Genomic DNA, 22563 nt, shown 5'->3' on the forward strand with positions numbered 1-22563 from the left:
GCTTCCCCTACGCCCATAACCATGAAGCTCCCCACGTCCTTTCATAGACTTTCACTGCCTCATATTCAATTTGTCAGCTGTTTCACCATTACCAACGTTCCTCATTAGCCCGTTGTGTTTCTCACCCTTGCTGTGCAGCTCTCACCCTTCCTTGTCCCACTTGCTCCTATCACTCTGACTTTGCCCTCCAATTCTCTGTTGCCCACTTCCACTCCCCAGGATCCTTCTAGAACCTTTTAGATTTCACTCCATGTTAGACCTTCCTATCTTTTTCTATAGCTTTTCTGGTCTTCACTTTTTACTTTGAGCCTCTTATGCCTGCCTTTATCAGATTTGCAGGTGTCATCCAGTGTGGCTAACTCACTTGGCCAGTCTGGATAAGCGCATTGTCCACATCCCGTACACTGTTACTGGTAAATAAGAAGACTTTACAAGATTGTTATGAATATGAATTCTCATGTGACTTCAGACCCCTCATGCTGTAACAGCTCAAGCAAGGAAATGCCTTAATTACGAAGGATTTATGTCACTGAAGAAGTGAGTACTCACTGGAGTTTCCAGAAAGAAGTCCACTCCACCAGCTACAACTCTCAAATACATGGTAGGGTTTGTGGTCACATTTTCCTTACTTTCACCTAACGAGATGTCTACCATTAATGTATTTCCAGTAGGCTGCAGTATTACTGAGTATTATGTAGCACATGTTAGTGATTTCCGACAGTTACATTGGGGAAGATTGACCTGTCTGCAGGGTTTTGGGAGCTTAATACCAAAACTTTAACCTAACATTGAGCATCTGAATTTTGACCTCCTGCCCAAATAAGCTCCCCCAGCCCTATATGCCCTGTCAGGCCTGGAAGATTTCACTAATAGTTTGTGTTCAAGTAACATTATTGGATAAACAAAATGTAGGAGCAAATTACTACAGATGTTGGAATCTGTGCTGAAAACAACAAATGCTAGAGATCAGAGCAGATCAGGCAGTGTCAGTGAAGAGAGAGCAAGCAGGAGTGGACACACTTGTGCCATTCTCACATTCTGTTCACTTAATCTGAACTATCAATATCTTTTCTCCACAAGCACCCTACACCCACTATCTCCACACCCCACCCCACCCCCCCCCCCCCCCCCCCCCCCCACTCCCCAAACTATAGCACAAATGCTGTCCCCCCCACACTTCACTTCAGCTCTGATGAAGAGTCGTCTAGACACAGAACATTAGCTTGCTGTCTCTCCATGGATGCTGCCTGACCAGCTGTAATCTCCAGCATTTGTTATTGGATAAACAGTTGTGTTTGTTGCTAATATTTTGGTTTGTTGTTTAAAAACCAGAACTATTATATTCTGATAACTAATGAAAAGATAGCCTAAATCTTAATTTGATTTTTCAATATATCAAATATACTTCACACCAAAAGAGATAAAGTATCAGAAAAAAAATGGTTTCGCTGTAGAATTTGAGAGGTAATTGTGTGATCTTAACCACATCTTAATTCAGTGTGCAAGCTGGTTCAGAATCCCTACAAAGACTCAAATGGGAGTCTTGGGCCATTTGTAGTTCTCATTAAGTGCATTTATGTTGTTTTCTATCAAAAGGTGCAAAATTTCTAGACTGGCATTTTCTCATCTGGGAAATTACTGCTTCCTGCCATATTTCACCAGTGTGTTTAGCAGGATGGATGACGACATCAGGTTGTGTTTTCAAAATATTAAATAGACCTGGTGAGGGATCTTATGCTGAAATATGTTTCATTAAAATGGAAAGTGACCAAAATGATCCTCTAAACCATTATAGCCAGAATCGGGCAGCTGGGTTGAAATCACGTTGCTTACATTTTCTTTGGGGAACTACTTTAATGTAAACATTACAGCCACAATAATCCGACCTATGATCCCTATAACCACTGCTCTCTGCTTAAACCATGAGATTACAGTTTTCATTCCATTATTTTATTTCCCTAGGAATTGAGAGCTGCCTTTACAAAAGAGGCAAAAAAAACAGGAAGTGCCAAACTGCTGATTACAGCTGCTGTGGCTGCTGGTAAAGACAAAATCGATGCTAGTTATGAAGTATCCAAAATTTCTAAGTAAGTGTAGTTTAGTTTTAAGTGTAGATCCTGTTTGGTCTGTCACAAGCAAAAGATCGTAGGATCACAGAATCCCTACAGGCCCTTTAGCCCAACAAGTCCACACCAACCCTCAAGGCATCCCACCCAGACCCATCCCCCATAACCCACCTAATCTACACATCCCTGAACACTACAGGCAATTTACCACAGCCAAGCCACCTAGCCTGCACATCTTTGGACTGTGGGAGGAAACCAGAGCACCCGGAGGAAACCCAGGCAGGCACAGGAAGAATGTGCAAAACTACACACAGACAATTACCCAAGGGTGGAATTGAACCCAGGTCCCTGGCGCTGTGAGGCAGCAGTGCTAACCACTGAGCTGCCGTGGCGTTCCACCAAACCATAGCCACATAGTGCAGCCCTATGTTCAGACCCCATCAGACTTATCATCCTTCAGATTAGAACTGTGAACCTCAAATTGGGTACTTGAGTTGAAGTAATGGATCTCAGGCCACTATTTTTAAGTGGAGTAGGAAATGTATTCCTGATGCCCTAGTCAATATTTATCCCTGAATTTACTTCACAAAACAGATTTATCTGGTTTTCATGATATTGCCGTATGTGAGATCTTGCAGTATGCAAATCGGCTGCTAGGTTTCCTACATTATATCTGACTATCATTCTAAGACACTTAATTGGCTCCAAAATGTTCAATTATTGCACAAGGTGCTACACAAATACAGGTATATCCCTCTCTATCATTCCTGTGCCTTTACGCGTGAGAATATAAGTAGAAGAAGCAGGAGTAGGCAGTTCAGTCCCTTGACCCTGTTCTGCTACTTAATATGATCATCACTGATCTCATCTCAGCCTCAACTCCACTTTCCCGCCCACTCCCCATAACTCTCCCTTCAACCTATTACTAATTAAAAATCTCCTTCTTAAATTTATTCAGTGTCGCAGTATCTGCCACACTCTGGGGTAGTGAGTTCCACAGCTTCACGACCCTTTGTGAAGCAATTTTATCCACAACTGGTTTATATCTGCCACCCCCCAAGTCTATGGCCTCCCATTCTAGAATTCCCCTCCTACATTCTCCTCACCAACCCCTCTTCTGCAACTCCCCTCCAGACATTGAACCAGCACACACTACCTTGCTAACTCACTGAACCAATCTAAGCTTCTGACCTTAAATCCTCTCCCTCACTATAACCTGCTTTGTAAGAAATTTGCTTGTGGGGATGTGGGTTAGGCCAGCATTCACCATCTCTAAACTGCATCAGTGAACAAGTTTAATTTCTGTTAGCTAGAATTAATTCAGTTCTCTGCCACTTTAAAAAATTGCATTCTGTGTTTAATTCCAAAGGAGGTTAAATTTCAGTCATGAGCAAAACAAATTTTGATACTTTTTGTTGAGAAACATGTGCAGCAAACTGTGTCCAAAGCACAATAAAGCAAACCACAAAAAGTTGAAAACCACTAGTGTAACATAAATCAAAATAAACTAGTGTCAACTTGAGGTAAAAACAAACATAGACGGGACATAAGTGAGGATATGCACATCACGTTACTGTGCAAAATGTGCAAGAAATTGCCTATGAATTTTAAATTCTGAAAGGCTGATTTCTGCTGCCCAGGGCCTTCCATGAAACTGGCTAGAGATGTGAGCTACACACATGGAGCTTTTCTGGATATTCAATTAGGACATGCTAGGACATTAGGACCTGGTTGGTCCAGTAATTCATTGTAATTGAACTGAGCACCTTGGATCCTTCCAATTACCAAGCCAAGCCAATCTGACACCCTCTCACCAACCCAACTACCCTTAACCACCTGATTACCATCCAATTCAACCACCAACTGCCCCAACTATACTAATTACCACCCATTATTCACTAACCAATTCACTTTCTTATCCACTGATCCTTCAACTGTCTCATCCACTCTACATTTCATTAATCTACTCACTTATTGAAAAATTTGAACCTTTAAAAGCTTTACTCGGTATAGCAGCTACGTCGTGAAAAGGGCAAGTCCTGTTTTTGTCTTCTCTGATATTATCTATAATCAATTCTTTAGAGTGCTTCACTTGTTTGCTAAGTCCCAGCTGAAAAATCATAACATGATCAGATTACAGAAATCTTCATTGGCAGCCTCAAGGCACACAAAATCAATGCTGACTCGAAGATCTGAACCATAGGCTCTAAATGGAGAGGAAAACTGAGACTATTTCTTTTTTTGTGAGCCTTCAGCCAGAATTGCAATTGGAGATCTGTGTAATTTCTGCAGATTGTCAGTTGCTATTAATTTATATAATATTTGGAAGGAGCTTAAGATTCGTGGTACATTCAGTTTAGTTGTGAGCACTGTCACTCTAGTTTTAATTCTGCATTTTAGTGTGAGAAGTGGACTTATTGTGGTGGTTTATATTTTGGATTCTAAATTACTGTCTTGAGCTGGATTTAAGTTACACTATCTAAAAGTAGACTTGTTTTACTACAGGTACTTAGGAGTGCTTTACATCTGAATTATATTGGGCATTATTCTGTATTAGTGTATGCTGGTCTTGTTTATTGTTATGATCTCCTAGTAATAGTAGATATTATGATTTAACTTGCTGCATTTTTGTTTCTTTAGATATTTGGATTTTATCAGTGTGATGACATATGATTTCCATGGTCACTGGGATACCGTCACTGGGCACAACAGTCCTTTATATCGTAGCAATGTTGATAAGGATGTTGCTTTGGATTATAATATTGTACGTTTACAAATTCTCCCATTTACATTGTGCTGGCAATATCCACATTTTGAAATATTTTTTGAAAAGAGGTTTAACAAAGATGATTAGACTTTCTTGAACCCAGTGTTGTTCTATCTGCTCCTGTTACAGGATTCTGTTGTTAAATACTGGAAAGATAAAGGTGCAGATGCAAAAAAACTGCTGGTTGGAATTCCAACATATGGACGAAGCTTCAGATTGAGCTCTGCAAATTCAAATGTCGGTGCTCCAGCATCTGGACCTGGACCAAAGGGTGAATACACAAAACAGGATGGCTTCTTGGCAAATTATGAGGTGGTAAACTTGAGTAACTTTAGTTTTCTTTGAACAAATTTAAATCAAAACAAACTGCTAATTACACAGTGCTGAAAATTTTGAATGTTGTTACATGTGCATGCTTCTTGCCACATTGGTGGTGTGACCCCTCATCTCACTTTGAATATGTTAGAAAACACCAAAAGTAAATGCCCTGACGTCATGATCTATAGCCTGCTTGGTAAGAATTTGCAAATTCAGTGATGGGGTTGCCAAGGGTTGCAGCTCTGCTGAAAGGAAATGGGGTTGCAGTCACAGTCGAATTACCTAACTGTTCACAACATCATATGCATCGGCATGCAAAATACTGCTTTAATGTTGAAGCTTTAGGTTCTTTCTTTATAAAAGAGTGTGCTAATCTAAGGCTAAAGACTCTCCTTCAGCAAAGGAACATATGTTGGTTTATAATGCCATCTAAATCCCTTATATTAAGTTGAAAATGAAGAGGACTATTACATCAGAGTGATGTCAAAGTAAACCATTGCTTCATTTTGCTAATAGCTTTTGTGGAATCTGTCAACTATGATTCAAAGCTTAAATTGGTAATTCCAATATTATCTCAGGCATCTTGTACCATGATTTGCATGTAAAGTTTCATTACATCAGTTTTTTTTTAATGTTTTACAAGACAAACAGCACATCAGGCTGTTGACAGTACAAGTGGATGAATTAAATGGTATTATACTTCACTGGGGTAGTACATTGGAAATTAAGCCCCACTGTCCCCAGAGTCATCAGAAAAGTTAAATATTTCATAAAGATGTGCAAAGTCCGCCAATTTAGCTGTCTTTAAGACCAAGGTTGATAGAAAGTTTGCAACAAATTTTTGTACTCAACAAGCATTAATATTTATTCTGTATAAATGGATTCTAACTACAGGTAAGCAGTTATGAACCATTGACATATAACTCTACTGTTTAAAACTCTATCCACTTTATAAAATGCCCGATGCACTGAAACAAATGCAAACACAAAAAATGTGAGTAAGATGAGCGGAGAGAAAGACTGTAAAGGCATTTTAATGTTACCTGTTCACAGAATTCACTGACATTATCCTTGTCAGGACCTGCTGACCTTGACCTTACTTCTCCAGGTATTTCAGTTGCTTAGAGGCACATATGATTGGTTCACACTTACAAAGTGATTTATTGGTTAAGAATGACAGATTACACCAACTGATCAAGCAAAATAAAAAGGCTTTCTTCAGATCCATAAGGTTTTTGTGCAGAGAAAAGGACAGCTTCTTCCTTTTCAGAGGACCGAAAGCTTCTAACCAAACATTCAGGCCCAGCAGCTGTTTGGCTACCTGGGAGTTAATCACATAGTTGTTGGCAGGCAGTAAATCTTTGTCACCAATAACTGGTCACCACTCCACATACCAATCAGCTACTAGTTGCCAGCAAAATCCCCCTTTGTGTACACCCACTGGTACTAGTTCGTCAGTAGAAACGTCTCCCACTGCTTGCACAAACAGCACTTACAATGAGTGTCAGGTAACTTGCTTTTAATAGAGCAGTAATTCTTTCCACAATTCTTGATTTTTTTCTTAAAACAAAAGTCCTTTTCCCATTTCGGTCCACAATCAAAAGTACTAAAAATGACAAGATATTGTCCTTATAATGGTAAACGCTATTTGTGTAGGTATTATGGTGCAAGTATGTTGTAACTCATTCAGAGAATCGAAGTGTCATGGTAACTTACACTTTTATAAAGTGAGGATAGGAGTTAAACCCAGAGCTCTGGTTCTGAAGCAGTAACGCCATTCACTGCTTTCAAGACAATTTTGTAGGCATAGTAGACCAGGTAAGGACGGATGATTTTGCAAGCACACTTCCACGACAGACAGTCTGGCAGAAATATCTTGGAATGATTTAAATGATGTAACACATCTCATGCTATGGCAGCATTCACTTCTAAGGAAAGCCACTGATTCAGATGATTTAACTAAATCCAGAAACAGGAGTTTAAATTTCACACAGCTGGTTGTATATTTAAATTGAGGTAGCTAAGTAAGTATACAACAGTAAACTATAAAACTAATATGCCTTTGTTAACTAATCACCTTGGGGAACAAAATCAGTCATCCTGGTCTACATAAAACTCCAGACCCACAGCTGTGTGGTTGACTCAACTGTCTTAGTAAACCACCAGCTTTCATAAAACCACTATGAGCAACAATAATAAAAATAAAACCAACATTGACTAAAACATGGTACACAACAAGGGCACATCCAACCCAGTTACAATTAGGGAAACTAAGGCTAATTTAGCAACAACCTGACACGGTCATCTTGAAAATCATCTTTTTGTTATTATTCCAGATTCCTTCATCACCAACTCTAGCCATATTTTGTCCCACCAAAAAGACAGAACAGCAAAGTTGGTTGAACAGTGCTGTACAGGAGTTGCTGCCAAGGAGGCAATAACTCTGACAGTTCCCGACATTGACTCCAAGCTCCCAGGAAGTGTCATGGCATCAACTCAAACATCGACAAGGAAACTTCTTTCTCCTTATAATTTATAGCCCTTCATCTACTAAAATAATGAGCACAGGTCCATGCTGAACTGCACTTGGAAAAAGCAATGAGGATAATGAAGGAATAGAACATACTTGGTAGCACTACTGCCAACTGAGCTGACTTAACCCTGAAGGGCATAGTTGTCATATTAGATCGGTGGTGGGTGGTAAGGCAGCCAACAAAGTACAAGCATGCATGACTTCACCCTTACCAATCTACCTTTCTCAGACAAATCTACTCATGATGGTATTGTAGTAGTGACCACGAGACACTTCTGTAGCGATAAAGTGCCTTTTTAACACTTGAGGCACTCTTCATTGCATTATGTGGCTTTACCACTGTGCTAAATGAAATTAGTTTGGAAAAAAGTTGGCAGTTCAAAAGTAGGCATTCATGAGGTACCCAATTTGTACAACTATGTGGCCAAATTCAGCCGCAACTCCGTTTACAAGTTTCCTGAAAACATCACTGTTGTAAATCGGATCTCACAATGACGAGATGGAATATAGCAAAGAGATTGAGTGCTTAGAGGTATGGTGTAAAGACAACAATCTCTCCATCAGCATCAGCAAAATGAAGGAGGGGTCATTGACTTCAGGAAGTGGAGTGGAGAGCATGCACCAGTCTGCATCAATGATGTTGAACTGGAGATGGTCGAGTATGTCAAGTTCCTGGGAGTTATAATCACCAACAATCTCTCGTGCTCTACCCACGTCAACATGACGGACAAGAAAGCGAAACAATATCGCTACTTCCTCAGGAGGCTAAGGAAATTTGGCATAAGGGTGCATACCAATTTTTGTAGATGCACCGTAGAAAGCATCCTATCTGGATGCATCAGAACGTGGTATGGCAACTGCTGTTCCCAAGACTGCAAGAAACTATAGAGTTATGAACACAACCCAGTCCATCACAGAAACCAGTCTTCCATTCTTTGACTCCATCTATACTTCCCATCGCCTCGGGACGGCAACCAACATAATTAAAGGCCACCACCACCACCAACCCACCCCCCGTCCATTATGCTCTCTTCCATCCTCTTACATCGGGAAGAGATAAAAAAAAGTTTGAATACACTATGAGTAGATTCAAGAATAGCTTCTTCCCCACTATCAAACTTTTAAACAAGCCTCTCAAACATTAATTCTAATCTCTGTCTCTCTGCACCTTCTCTGTGGCTGTAACACTGGATTCTGCACTCTGTTCTGCTACCCTGATGCACTTTGTATGGTACGATCTGCTTGTATAGCACACACAACAACACTGTCCACTATATCTCAGTACATGCGACAACAATAAATCAATCAAATTCCAATATAGCCAATTACAATATTACCTGACTATTCATGAGCAAAATGCTGGAAGGTATTGACAATGTTGTCAAATGGCAGTTTGTCATGAATAACCTATGCAAGCTTATTTTGGGTTCTGACAGGATCACTCTGCTCCAGACCTCAGAATAGCCTTGGTCAAATATAGACAAAAAAATAGCTAAATTTGAGAGGTGGCATGAGAGATGGTGGCAAGGAGAAATCTCTCCATTGGCAATTCCAGCCGAGCACAATGAAGATGGTTGGACACCAGCCATCATAGATCCAGAACATCACTGAATGAGTTCTTCAGCACAGTGTCATGGGCCCATCCATTTTCAGCTGCATTGTCAAAGATCTTCCCTTCATCGTAAAGTAAGAGTTGGAAATGTTTGCTGACGATTATGCAGCGTTCAGTTCCATTTCCTACTTCTGGATTTATTAAGTCATGCAGCAATGTTCAAATCCTGTACAAAAGGTGCATTTCTCTTGTGTGCCTGCTTTGCTGAAGTTTCAGCAGATCCAGAAAATCTCTAGGCACTCTACCTATATGAATTTCAATTTTGAACTGCCTTACATTTGTTGTCCTGCTAGTTAATCTGGACTCTAACCTTTCTTCATGAATACTACTATTAGTTTCCACTTTCTCAGTGGTTAGCGCTGCTGCCTCACAGCGCCAGGGACCTGGGTTTGATTCCACCCTCAGGCAACTGTTTGCATGAAGTTTGCACATTCTCCCCTTATCTGTGTGGGTTTCCTCCGGGTGCTCGGGTTTCCTCCCACAATCCAAAGATGTGCAGGCTAGGTGGATTGGCCATGCTAAATTGCCCATAGTGTTCAGGGATGTGTAGATTAGATGGGTTATAGTGACTTGGTCTGGGTGGGATGCCCTGAATGTCGGTGTGGACTTGTTAGGCTGAAGGGCCTGTTTCCACACTGTAGGGATTCTATGATTCTATGATCTATGATTACAGGAAATCATCTAACATTTGAACAAAAATGCAGTTTCACCTATCATAATGCAATGGTTATGGTTAATTATAGAACATAGAACAGTACAGCACAGTACAGGCCCTTCAGCCCATGATGTTGTGCCGAACTTTTACCCAAAACCTAAGGTCTATCTAACCTCCACCGCTACCTTATACTATCATCCATATGCCTATCTAATAGCCGCTTAAATGCCCCTCATGAGGCCAACTCCACTACCCTCTCCGGCAATGCATTCCACGCCCCTACCACTCTCTGAATAAAGAACCTACCTCTGAAGTCTCCCCAATATCTACCTCCTTTCACTTTAAAACTATGTCCCCTCGTAAAAGCTACCTCCACCCTAGGAAAAAGTCTCTGGCTGTCTACTGTATCTATATCTCTGATCATTATTGTGTGCTATATTGGATAAAGCAGTGTAGCCTACAACCAACTCACTGAATAACCGTTTTGAGTGATCTGCTGGTGTGCACTAACAATGCCTAACTTTTCTCATTAACAGATCTGTGACTTCTTGAAAGGTGCAGAAAAACACTGGATTGATGAACAGAAAGTACCATATGCAGTAAAGGATGGTATATGGCTTGGATATGATGATCAGCGAAGTATAGATATCAAAGTACAGTTAATGTCATAATGTAGTTATTCAGCTTTATCTAATTTTGTGCTAGTTTATGCATCAAAGAAAATATTTCAATTATATTGTTTAGATATTCTGCAACATAAATATTGTTTTCAATAATTTCCAAAATAAGGTATCTCAAATAAGAAGTTCATTCCTTAACCTTTTCTTAGCTGACAAGCAATTTCCTTCAATTTTACAAGCTAAGAAAGTTGTCCTTCTGACTGCTATTAAGTAATCCATAACAGAAAATGTACACGTGATTAATGAATGGTAACAGTATGATGCTTCTTGCAAGTGATCTATTCGTGCTTAACTATCCTTCACACTTGAAGAGTCAAAACAGACTAATCCTATAAACTACAATGAATCATATTTTCTGACATCTGATTGGTAGATGGAAATATTTCTTAAAATTAAATGTTTCCAGGCAGTAGCTTTACAGACTGGCCGAGTCATGTTAGGGCATAGTATGGCTATCTGTAAGTTCTATACCAATTTCATTTATTATTAGCTCACACATAAATTTTCTCATGGAAGTAGTTTCTCAAAAGTCTAGTTACTGTGTGTTGAAGAATGGATATTCAAACATCTGGGTAACTATTTGCTTTTTGTGCCTCAAGCTACAAGAAAGCAACAGCCAAATACTAGATATCTTAAGTGTTTGATAGATGGTGGAGTGAGTGTATCTTGTAAAGAAACCCCAGTGTCAGGGCAAATTGATTCAGCTGCTTCTTGTTTTAGCAAATTTCCTATAAATTCACCAGAAATTTTAACTTGGGAGCTCCAATCATCTGCCATTACTTTAGCTGAAGATTGCATGCAGTGTAGATGGAGTTTACAGCAGTGTGCCACGTAATTTAAAGTGGCTAAAGTGTTAATTACCAGCCATGTTTATTGAGAAGTTCCTAGCAAAAAAAAAATGGCAGTGTATGTTTAGTTAGTGTTATCAATCTAGAATTGAACATAGCCCGTGAAAGTCTCTTCTGGCACCCATCATTTTGTCATTTGCTCCTGACTTAATTGACTACTTTGGTATATTGTACCAACTGTGGAAAATGCTACATGTATTAGAAAAATAAATTACTTACCATATTGGATATTTATTCATTCTTTGAATGATGTGCACCAATGCCAAACCACAGCATTTCCCAGCTGTTTCAATTGGTCCACACTGATTTATGTTTTTGGCTAGGAATTTTGTTGTTTAGTCCTTGTCAGGTGCTTCCAAGTCAAAGCAGTCTGCAGAAGTAAGGAAATAGGAGATGAAGGCTTAAAAATTAATCCATGCAGGATCAGAAAAATTTCTTCACATGTTAAGTGGAGACCCACAGCCCCAAAGTGATGGGCAGGAAGGGTGCACACTTTTTTGGTCATGTCAAGTACTCTGCTTACCATAATAGGTAAGGGAAACAAGGCATCAGTTACCCATGCACAACAATTAAACCTAAAGAAATATAGGCCTAAGTGTGGTTTGATACTCACTTTATTTGCCTGCTACAGCCTGTGGAGCTGTTGCCGTTAAGAGAAGCACCCCTATGGATTACCTACAAATAAAGAGATACTGGAATGTGGAACCTTTAAAGGAAGAGGAATACATCTCACCATGCATTTAAGGCTCTGACTGTGCCTTTGGAACCCTTCCCCAATGATGATGTTTAATACCGGAGCCAAGTCTGTTTTTACTTATAAATTGATCCTGGGCCCTGGTTCTCTCTATTCCATATACCACTATACCCTGTTGCAGGTCATGATAGCTGAAAATATTTAACCCAGTCATTCCTGCGATATGAGTAGCAGCCCAAACTTGGGCATCCTCATCATCAGAAGGCACCTACTGTGCTTGTAACACTGAAATAAAGCCAAAGGGGAGCCTTATTCTAACAATTTAGCACTAAATACCACCATCACACCTCACCCTATGTTGCATACAAAAGGTGCGCAGTGAAAAGGTAAAGCAGATCTTAGACGATACTCAGACTGTACTGCAGTAGCCATTTGATCTGATGCTGTAGAGTAAAGGGTTAACTATATTTTTACTCTTAGTAGCTCCTGAGCATGTGCATAAGGAGCATATGCATAGGAACGACAGATCATATCAAACTGAAGTTTGTATATAGTAACATTCAGTAAAACCTGTTACTGTTCACTCATCTTAGTGTAGACCTGATTTTACAATGGTAATGGCGACCAGACTCTCAGAACCAGCAGCAAAAAACAAAGAGCATCTTAAGCAACACAGTGACAATACAGTGCTACAAATGAAGAAAGAGGCCAGCCCTGTTAACTAACCACAGAAGTGGGGGAATTTTGAAGAGCAACCTGATGGCAGTATGGTGCTGCAGGCAAAAGAATTCAAGATCCATTCAAGCACTGGACTGTCAAGAGGTGAACGTTATGAAAAGCTGAGGAGATGCAGAAAAACCCCACAGCAGGGAACAGTGCAAACAGCAAATATTTAGACAGCTCCGGTGAGTTATATGTTACTGTGGTTCTGAGACCGGAGATAGAAAACTAACCAAGAGTGAACTTGTGACACTGAAAAAGGGGCAGAAAAGCAAATAGTTTTTGGTCGACTTACCCAACTTAGCAAATACATTCAATGATGGAAAATGTCTGCCATTTACAGGATACTATAGATCACGCAGAAGACCTTGACCAAACCAGGTACTGAATAAGCTGACATCAGTAGTTTAATTGATACTCACTACTTCAGGCCTCAATAAAAAAATCCAACTGAATAGTTGTATGTGAAGATTGCAGTGCTGGAATCATTCTCATCAGATATGAAACTGAAGTAATGCAGGCTTTTGACTCCTGATTTAATTAGTAGAAACTTGTTTGTCGACTAGGCATAGCTTAATCAGCACATCCGGGAGCTGGCTCAATTCTTTTATAAATTGTTTTTTATACCACCTTGTAGATAATTGCCAATATAGATTTTTGAAAGATAAGCCGATATAAGAGCTGTAGTGAAGATGCTGGATACATTACTAGAAGCAGTGCAGATCACCAGACAGGCTGAACTTCGCAAGCAAAACACACTTTTTAATTGAAGGCTATAGGAAATGCCATTTTCAGGTGGTTTGCCAAAGCATCAGTAAGATATTTCAATCTGCACCAAATGTTTAAAAGCAGACCACTCCAGTCTGCAACTGTCTTCTGACTTGTAGATGTTACCAAAGATATATTCTTTTTTATAGTGTGGTAGACCCACAAACTGATTGCTAGCATATATCATGGTTAATGGCAAGAGAACTAATTTTAAACAAGATATTGGGCAAGCAAATCTATTCTTTTAGATTCAATGCCATGATTGCAACTTCAGTTTCTCCAAATGTCATCAAATTTCAAATCCAGGAGGAATCTCACTAAGAATACATGTCTAGGTTCTTCACTGCAACATGGAAGAGAGATTGGCACCCTATATACCATTCCCAATCAGTATTGTTTGTTGTAAAACAGAGCTGTGGGTATAACTTTAAATCTTTATTATTTACCAGCTGCTACAGAAATAATATTAAATATTATTTATAATATTATATAATGTTAAATCCTCATCATCCAGTAAACCAGACTTCACTGATCATACACCATTCCTAGGAAAAATGAGAATATTTCTGATTGTGCACTTTTCTTTGAAGAAAGACTGGAAAAATCAGGCACAGGTGTCACCAAGAATGACAGTGAGCAGCCAAACAAAATGAAGTTCTATCATTAATTCACTTTTTCAGGAATGAGTGAAGGAGAGCAATAGTGTCACAGAGCAAAATTTTCCGTTTTATGGCAAGGTCTTGGATTTTGCTAATTTTTTTGAATATATTATCATGATGACAAGGTATCTTCTGTCTCTTTGTGTAGTTACGTCCCTTTGTTAGAAAGGGTGAGTAAGAGATGAATTGATATGTTTGTGCTACTAATCTCACTAACAGACATCAATCATTGTAAGCTAATGAAAAGCTATCCAGAGAAAAGGAGACCCTTAATTCCAAACAGAATCAAGCCAAGATTGAGCATTGAAGAGCTTCTTAGCCTATAGACAGCCAGCTGAAGTCTTCAATTGAGTCCCATCAGCAAGCCATACAAGTACTTGAGTCATCAAAAACATCAAAAAGCTCAATCAACAGTTTCAACAGCTTTACAAAAGCTTAATTTCCAGCATCAAATGGAATTTGAACATATTAAATTTAAATGAGAGTTCCAGACATCCAACTACTAAAAGTGACTGCTGAACTATTGGTAATCACATAGCAAAATACAAAGCCATTGTCTGAAGAAGTGACCATGTTAGCCGTTCTTCCTAACATGAATGAGGCTGTTGTCCAAAAAAGTACCTGATTTTGAAGTTGAACTTCCAAACAAGTCTACAAACCAGAGTGCAAATAAGGAACAATCAGAAGCTTATTTTGCTGTTGCACACAGGCTTCAGAGGCTCAAACAGCTGGAAAATAAATAAGAGGGAATGTTGTTGTCAGCATAATTCTTGGCCCAAACAGGATATTTAGCAAATGTTGTCCAAAAATCATATCTGATGTTGAACATTGTGTTTCAAGTTTTGCAGACTTGGCCAAGTGGGTACAGTCAATGTCTTGCCAGTTGTGACCAGCTGATGGGCATGCTGATTGAAAACCATTGATCAGTTCATTTGGGGCATACAGCCTATAAATCTAGCATTACATGGGCACTGAAATTCATATACCACATTGCTCATTTGTGTGATAGGGAAAATGTCTTTTTGGCTTGATAGCAGCATCCTAATGGTGACAATCAGCATGAAACAATTAGCAATTCTTGTTGCTAAAATCTTTGATGTATCTTATTACAAGATAATGTGGTAGATCAGGCACCTTTCAGCAAAAAAAGTGAAGACCTTAGGCCAGTTAATGAGTTTGTGCAATATACATCATGAACTGATCCATTAAGGGCAGCCATTGGATGTCTTTACACCCTATTTCAAGCACAAGCTTGCATGGTGATCAAATAGCATAGGCCGTATTTACGAGGATGCTGATAAGGCCAACTTTATAGTGGATGGAACTGTAGGTATCCCAATGTGTATTTATCAAGTGAAGATAGACTGGCAATGGACGACAGTAGAGAACCTCCTGGCAGGTTTGTCAACTAGTACCTTGGGGAAAGAGAGCTTGGTTGATTGCTTCGTTTCCAAGGTGAATGCAAGTTTTGGCCCATGAAGATGTCTAAAGAAATTCTTGTTTTCAAATATAGCAAATGGGATCATCTACATGTCAGAAATATGCAAGGGTAAGCAAGTAAGTGTCATTCCATCAAAGATGTCTATGTTGTCCATCAAGTTCAGGACTACCAAAAGACTACTCTAAGAATAACTACTGAATATGTGCATAAGAAGTTATATCCTAGAGATGTCAGATCATGTGGAACCAGAACCAGATTGTGGAGGGTATCAGGGATACTTTCTCCTACTATTCCTTGTATATGGTTATGTTCAACAAAATCTGTTAATGGTCACCCACCTGAGAGTAGACTTGATCTTTCAACAGGTACAGTAATACTTCATTTACTTTTGTAGGTTGAATGGATACAGGAGAACAAATTTGGAGGAGTTTTAGTGTGGACACTTGACTTTGATGATTTTTCTGATCATTGCAAACAGGGAGCTTATCCTATATTAAAAATCTTGAAAAAGAACTTTGCAACAAATTCAGGTAAAATATTTATCATTACTGCAAATACGGTTTGTTAGATTTCTCAGTGAGTTCTGTATATATTGATGTGAATACAATAGCACTGCAGTAATAAATACAGAACACTGGAGAAACTCAGCAGATCCGGTAGCATCTATGGAGAGAGAAACAAAGTTAACATTTCAAGTCTGGTATGAATTCAGGGTCAGTATATTTCAGATTTCCAACATGTGCAGTCTTTTGCGTTTAGCAAAGTAGTAATAATGTTTGCTGTTACTTTAAAACTGTTTGACTATCTGAGCTTTAAAATGGAAACTGCAAAATCTAGGTCAGGCAAAATAACTATGAATGTTCGCTATCATTCAGTGAAAATAAATCTGCAGAAGATCTGGTAAGATAAAGGTAAAATCATCATAGTCCCAGGGATCCACAGGGCTGCTGTCTCATTAGAGAGAAACAATGGAATGATTTAACCTGAGGGTCACTACACCTCAGGCAAGGGGAAAGTTAATAAGGGAACTTCTTCATGGTGACCTTAGCTGTTGCAGGAGTTGAATCCACATTGCTGGCATCATTTGTGACACAAACTTGTCATCCAGCCAGTTCAGGGGGCTGGTACCAAAAATCAATGACTCGGTGAATTCCTGTCATATTTCTGGCATGTTTATTGTAATTGAGCCAGAACTCAGCCTCACCATTAGGATTCATTGGACTGTGTAATGTATGAAGCCTGTACTCAGCCTTTTCATGTACCCATATGTATTATGAGCACTTGACCTTGACCAAGGCTAATGAACAGCCTTAGTGGAGGTTACCTGGGGGTCCAGGCCTGAAAATGGCACTTTCTTTTGGTATGAACTTTAATTCTTTTAAAAGGGAGCAATTCGAGTGTGCTTTCCTGGATGAAAGAACTAGTACACCCCAGATTTACAAAGAACGTAACATTTTCCAAGCGGTCTGATAGCATCTTGGAGAGAGAGCAACAGAGTTAACATTTCCAGTCAGTATGACTCTTCAAAACTGTTATGGAAATAAGTCATACTGGACTTTTGATACTGAGTTCTCCAGCATTTTCTGAGTTTGTTTCAGATTTCCACCATTCGCAGTATTTTGCTTTTACTAAGATTTTCCAGCCTGTGAGAATAGGAATAGCTTAAGTTGTGCCCTAGTGTTTGGCCACCGGACAGGCTCTGCACCAGAGGTAAGTGCGTCCTACCATTAGGATTCCCACATGCTCCTCTCTACAACAACTTCCAACTGTGTGAACCTGAAGCACAGCAAGAAATCATTGCAATTAAAAGTGCCTAAAGTCAAATACACATACCATATCCTGACATTTCCTGAACGCTGAAAAGGTGAAATCTTTAACAGCAATGCATCAATCTGCAGATGTAAAAGCAGTATAACTATTTGATGCATTTGTCAACTATTCAGCTAAGCTTGCCCAATTCATTGTTAGAGTGTGAACCATGACACCAACTCTCTGTCAGAGATGCAGTGGGATTGAGGTGCAGAACGCAAAGCAGTATTCACTAAAATCAAGCAACCAATGACAGCTATGCCAGTGCTAAACTAATATGATGTAAATGATGATGTAATCCTGCAGTGTGATGCCAGTGAAATAGGATTGGGAACAACCCAGATATATTCAGGATGCTAATCCAAATGAAACAATGCTACTTTTGGATCAAAAAAATGTGATTGTCTTTGCTTGTGAACATTTTTATCAGTACCTACTTGGAACAGACAAGGTGATAGCCAAATTTGACTGTAGGCCAGTTAAAAGCATATTCTATGAGCCACTAGTATCGCTCAAAAGCATCTACAAAGAATACTACTGTAGCCACAGAGGTATGATCTGGACATGAATTGATGGCCCAAGAAAACAAATTGTATGAAGAAAAATAAAGTCCTTATCCCTAAGATTTAGGAGAGATACTAAGATATGTCTGTGCAAGCCACCAAGGAATTGAATGACATCTCAGGAAACAAGAGAAGTTCTCTGCTAGCCAAACATGAGCAATGAAATCAAGAATGACTAGTGCAGTGCTTGTAATGGTTATCAAACTAAGCAAGCTAGAGAGTAGTTGATGACACATGACATCCTGGACAGACTGTGGATAAATCTAGGAATAGACTTCTTCACTGTCAAGGGAATTGATTATCTTGTCACCAATTACTATTGTCACTACTAGGAAATAGACCAGCTAACACAACAACTACTGAGGATACTGTTGAATCATTAGAAGCACACTTTGGTTGTTACAGCATTCCGGACTTTGTGATTAGAAAGAATGACTGTCAGTTCACAAGTGAAGAATTCAGCTGCTTTGTAAAACATTGGGAAACTCAACAGTCTATGTCACCTCCACGTATTTCCCCGATCGAGTGGAAAGTCTGACACAGTAATGAACGTTACCAAAAGAATCATAAAGAACAAATTCAGCACAGATGTATACAAGGAAATCCTCAAGTGGAGAAACACACCTACTGAAAGCAGTACTACTGGAGAACAGTCCTGTACAAAGACTAATATCACACAGCACCCGAACTACTTTACCAATAGCAAAAGAGCTACTGAGGTCAGAAGTAGTAATAACGTAAGTGCCAAAATCAAGATGAAATGGCAGCCAAATTTTTCTTTGACAAAACTACCAAACCATTGCCAGAATTGAACAATGAAGAGCCAGTCAGGATACAAACCTCCAATGCTGCCAATAAGAGTCAGCTCAAGTCACAATCTGGAATCTACGTAGGGCAGATGTCACCTCAGTGAGAGGTAGAAATGAACAACCAGATATACCATCACAACTAATGATATATAACTGCCAAGGGTGGAATTTTCCCATCTTCAGTATAAGTGTCTTGTTGAGTGAGATTCATGACGCTTAGTCCACTATGGCTCAGAGAATGTTCACTCATGCAATTTTTTGCTCGTCACTTTAGTAATTACACAAGTGTACCCTTTGGTGCCTATCTATCTTAAGGAATTGTGTGGTTGGAGAAGTGGAGGTTCTTGTCACTACAGGAGTCTTCTAGTGTTTAGTCCGCTTTCGCCATACATAAAGGCTAGCTTCACACCACTTCAGATGCTGCAAGCCCCCACACTGTGGTAACTGTATCTTTGAGGTTTATTTAGCTGTGAACCGTAAGGCAAGGCCACACCAGCAAAGCTAACCCAAACCCAAATGCTGCCTGGGTTAAAGCAGGACGTGCAACAGTGCTTACAGAGATCTGTCTGCGAGGGTACATGCCCCCATCTTCCTTCTGATAGCTCACATCATAGAGCCACTACTCACTGCACACAGCACTCACTGCCACTGCACAGAGCTCTCACCAAAGCTCATGGAATACAATTCTTATTATTGCATGCATCATATCCATTCAATGCCTCTCATCACCATTATCCGAATAATCTTTCCTGCTCTCTGTATTTCCCGTTCACTCACCAGGGACATTGTGCATCACCAATTACTGTTCTAACATTCTGATATATCTTAGGGTCTGTTTACGTGCTGTATGACTCTGACTTCCATTGTACTTGATCCCTACCATTGCGTTAATGCAGGGAAAATTTATCTAAATTGTCGAAGATCAGCATGTAGCGGACATCAGACTCATCACTTCCTACAAAAGGAAAATACTCAATTTTCCCAGAGAAGAACATGTCTGCTAATGTGGTCACTGGGACAACTCAAAGGCCAACCAACCCAGTAAGCTTCATTGTGCTGTGCTGCACTGCACCTTTACAACCAGTGCTGTCTCATTCTTAATTGCCTCAAGTTTTATTTGTCTTAGTTAACTAATTCCATCTTTTCTCTTATACAGGAACTGGTGGAACTCCGTGAACTTCTGCCAAGAAGGAGCCAACACCGGCCACCGTCAGAGGATATGCAGGCAAGGCTTTAACCTAATTCTTCCACAGCTCAGAGACTTGCACTTCAGTGGATACGCTGTCTAAATTAGACTTGGGGGCACAATCTCAAGAACATAGCACAGACGTGTCTTTGCAGCCAGATGGGTAAGAAACACTCCAGGTCTCTGACACTTAGAATGCACCTAGGCATTGGCTACTTGCTGAGCACGAGGCAGAAGACCACATTGGCCATTAATGACTTTATCAACTGCACAGACAGAAACAGTAGTGGGAAGGTTTATCAGAGGCATTCAGTAAGCTGGATTGAAGGATAGAGAAGTCCACCGACACTGTCCACACTGTGCTGGCTGTGGCAAGCATGCATCTGTCTGGTCCCGTGGACAATTTGGCAACCACCATGGAGGTGCACATGAAGCACACTCTGTCTGACAAATATGTGCATGTTCCAGACATTGATGGCAAGGAGAGAGAGGAGGGAGTTTGATTTCACTCCAGATGTCCCTTCTTCTGAGCCAGACATATGATGCCAGCAGGCACCCACAAGAAGGAGATCAATTCACAGGACTCCCTGCCTTTGATGCTTGTCCTTAAGACACTCTGGAGGTGTGCAACCCCTCCACCTTCCCTGCCTATGTTGCCAAAGCCCACAGAAATTCAAGCCAGGAGAAAGCCCACATCTGGAGAGGTCACTGTCAGCAGGCCTGGGCCATCTGGAGCCAAAGACACCAGGGGATAATGGTTCCTGATGACTGAAGGGTTAAAAGGAGTGTCTTCAGGTTTCCTGTCAACCTTGTGGCTTTTATGAGAAACCTCATTGCATAATACCATTATTTAATATCATGAGAAAAGCTTTAGAAACTACTTAACCTTTCCCCGTGCCCTGTTACTGCACTGTCTCAATGACTGTATTTTTTGAACATGTCATATGTAGATTCTTGAAAGTGAGATTACCCAATTAGATGGATAACAAGACATTTATTCAGCAACAGAAAGATCAAGAACTACAAAAGTAACAACATCCACATGATACAAAAACAAATTGCTGGAGAAACTCATTATTGTTTGGAGTGCAGCAACCCTTCTTCAGGGAACATTAACTCTGCTTTCTCTCCACAGCTGCTACCAGGCTGCTGAATTTCTCCAGCAATTTCTGTTTTTGTTTCAGATTTCCAACATCTGCAGTTCTTTGTTTCATTTTAAGGTCCAAATGACCTTTGCACCAGTAGGGGTGACTTGCAAGACTAACAACTGAATCTTAAACCATTAAATAAAGTCCAAATCCAGCTTATTCAAAGCAGTAAGTAAGTAATCTTGTTTGTATCTGTCACTGTTGTATCCATCTAGACAGACATATGTCTCAGATCAGCCTCTCTGACATAACCGGGTAGGCATAAAAATGGGGTTCTGACTGAATCATTTGACTCTAAATTTCATTCTTAATCCAGACATTTACATAAGAGCAGAACACCAGACGAGGTGTGATAACTTTGAGGAGGCAGTGAAGTGAAGGTTCACTAGGCTGATTCCATGTATGGAGGTACTGTCTTATGAGGAAAGGTTGAGTAGATTGGGCCTGTGCTTGTTGGAATATTGAAGAAGGAGAGGAGACTTTATTGAATTATACAAGATTCTTAGAGGGCTTGACAGGGTTGATGTGGAAAGGTTTTAAGGCGTCACACTGTAGTGATTGGGATCAGGTGAACCTTGTTGACTGAGATTCTTGATTGGGGTTGTTAACCTGGGCTAATCAGGAAAGCCTTGGCTGACCAATATAACCAAGAGATTAGATTCTCCTCAGCTGAGGACTGGTCACAACCAGTGTACTGTGCAAGAGTAAACAAAGGGTAACGGGACCCGGCCTCTGTGCAGTTATTTCAGTGGCGACGGAAGAAAACAGGATGTACCTGAAGAACATTTTGCTTGCAACTATCATCTTGGAGTTAGGGTAAGCATTTCTGGCATCATGCCTCTAATGCTTGACTCATTTGACCCTGCTCTCGAAGACTGGGCCCATTATGTGGAAAGAATGCGATATTTTTTCCAAGCAAATGACATTGGGGCAGAGGAAAGCAATGAGTAATCCTTCTAACTGCATGTGGACCTGCAGCATTTTGATTATAAAGGTTCTTAACTTTCCCAGAGGCACCAGACATTAAAACCTTCCAAGAGTTGACAGAATTGTCTAAAGAAAATACAACCCTAAGTCTCCTTTAGTCCTGAGATACGATCAGTTTTATTTGGCTGTTAGAGAACCAGGGGAATCTGTACTGGGATCTTTGATGAGGTTACAACGACTGGCACGTGCTGAGAGACTGTTTGGTATGGGGGATTAATGACATAACAATGCAGAAGTGCCTACTAGCTGAAGCCCAACTGGAATTCAAACAGGCACGGCTGCTGGCCTTGTCATTAGAAA

General features: G+C 40.1%; 1 protein-coding gene across 1 annotated transcript; it reads left to right on the top strand.

The window, feature by feature from the left end:
* Positions 1 to 643: 643 nt before the first annotated feature.
* LOC109926783 (acidic mammalian chitinase-like) lies at positions 644 to 20167 on the top strand (the record flags this gene model as incomplete). The annotated part of the gene is made up of 8 exons (XM_048592852.1): positions 644 to 703; positions 1963 to 2087; positions 4707 to 4830; positions 4963 to 5145; positions 10488 to 10604; positions 16156 to 16291; positions 18466 to 18602; positions 20099 to 20167. Coding segments are annotated over exons 1-8 (951 nt in total), but the record flags the coding sequence as incomplete, so codon positions are not given.
* Positions 20168 to 22563: the final 2396 nt, after the last annotated feature.

The sequence above is a fragment of the Rhincodon typus genome, unplaced genomic scaffold (assembly GCF_021869965.1).
Source record: "Rhincodon typus isolate 14 unplaced genomic scaffold, sRhiTyp1.1 hic_rhity00001924, whole genome shotgun sequence".
Taxonomy (NCBI): Eukaryota; Metazoa; Chordata; class Chondrichthyes; order Orectolobiformes; family Rhincodontidae; genus Rhincodon; species Rhincodon typus.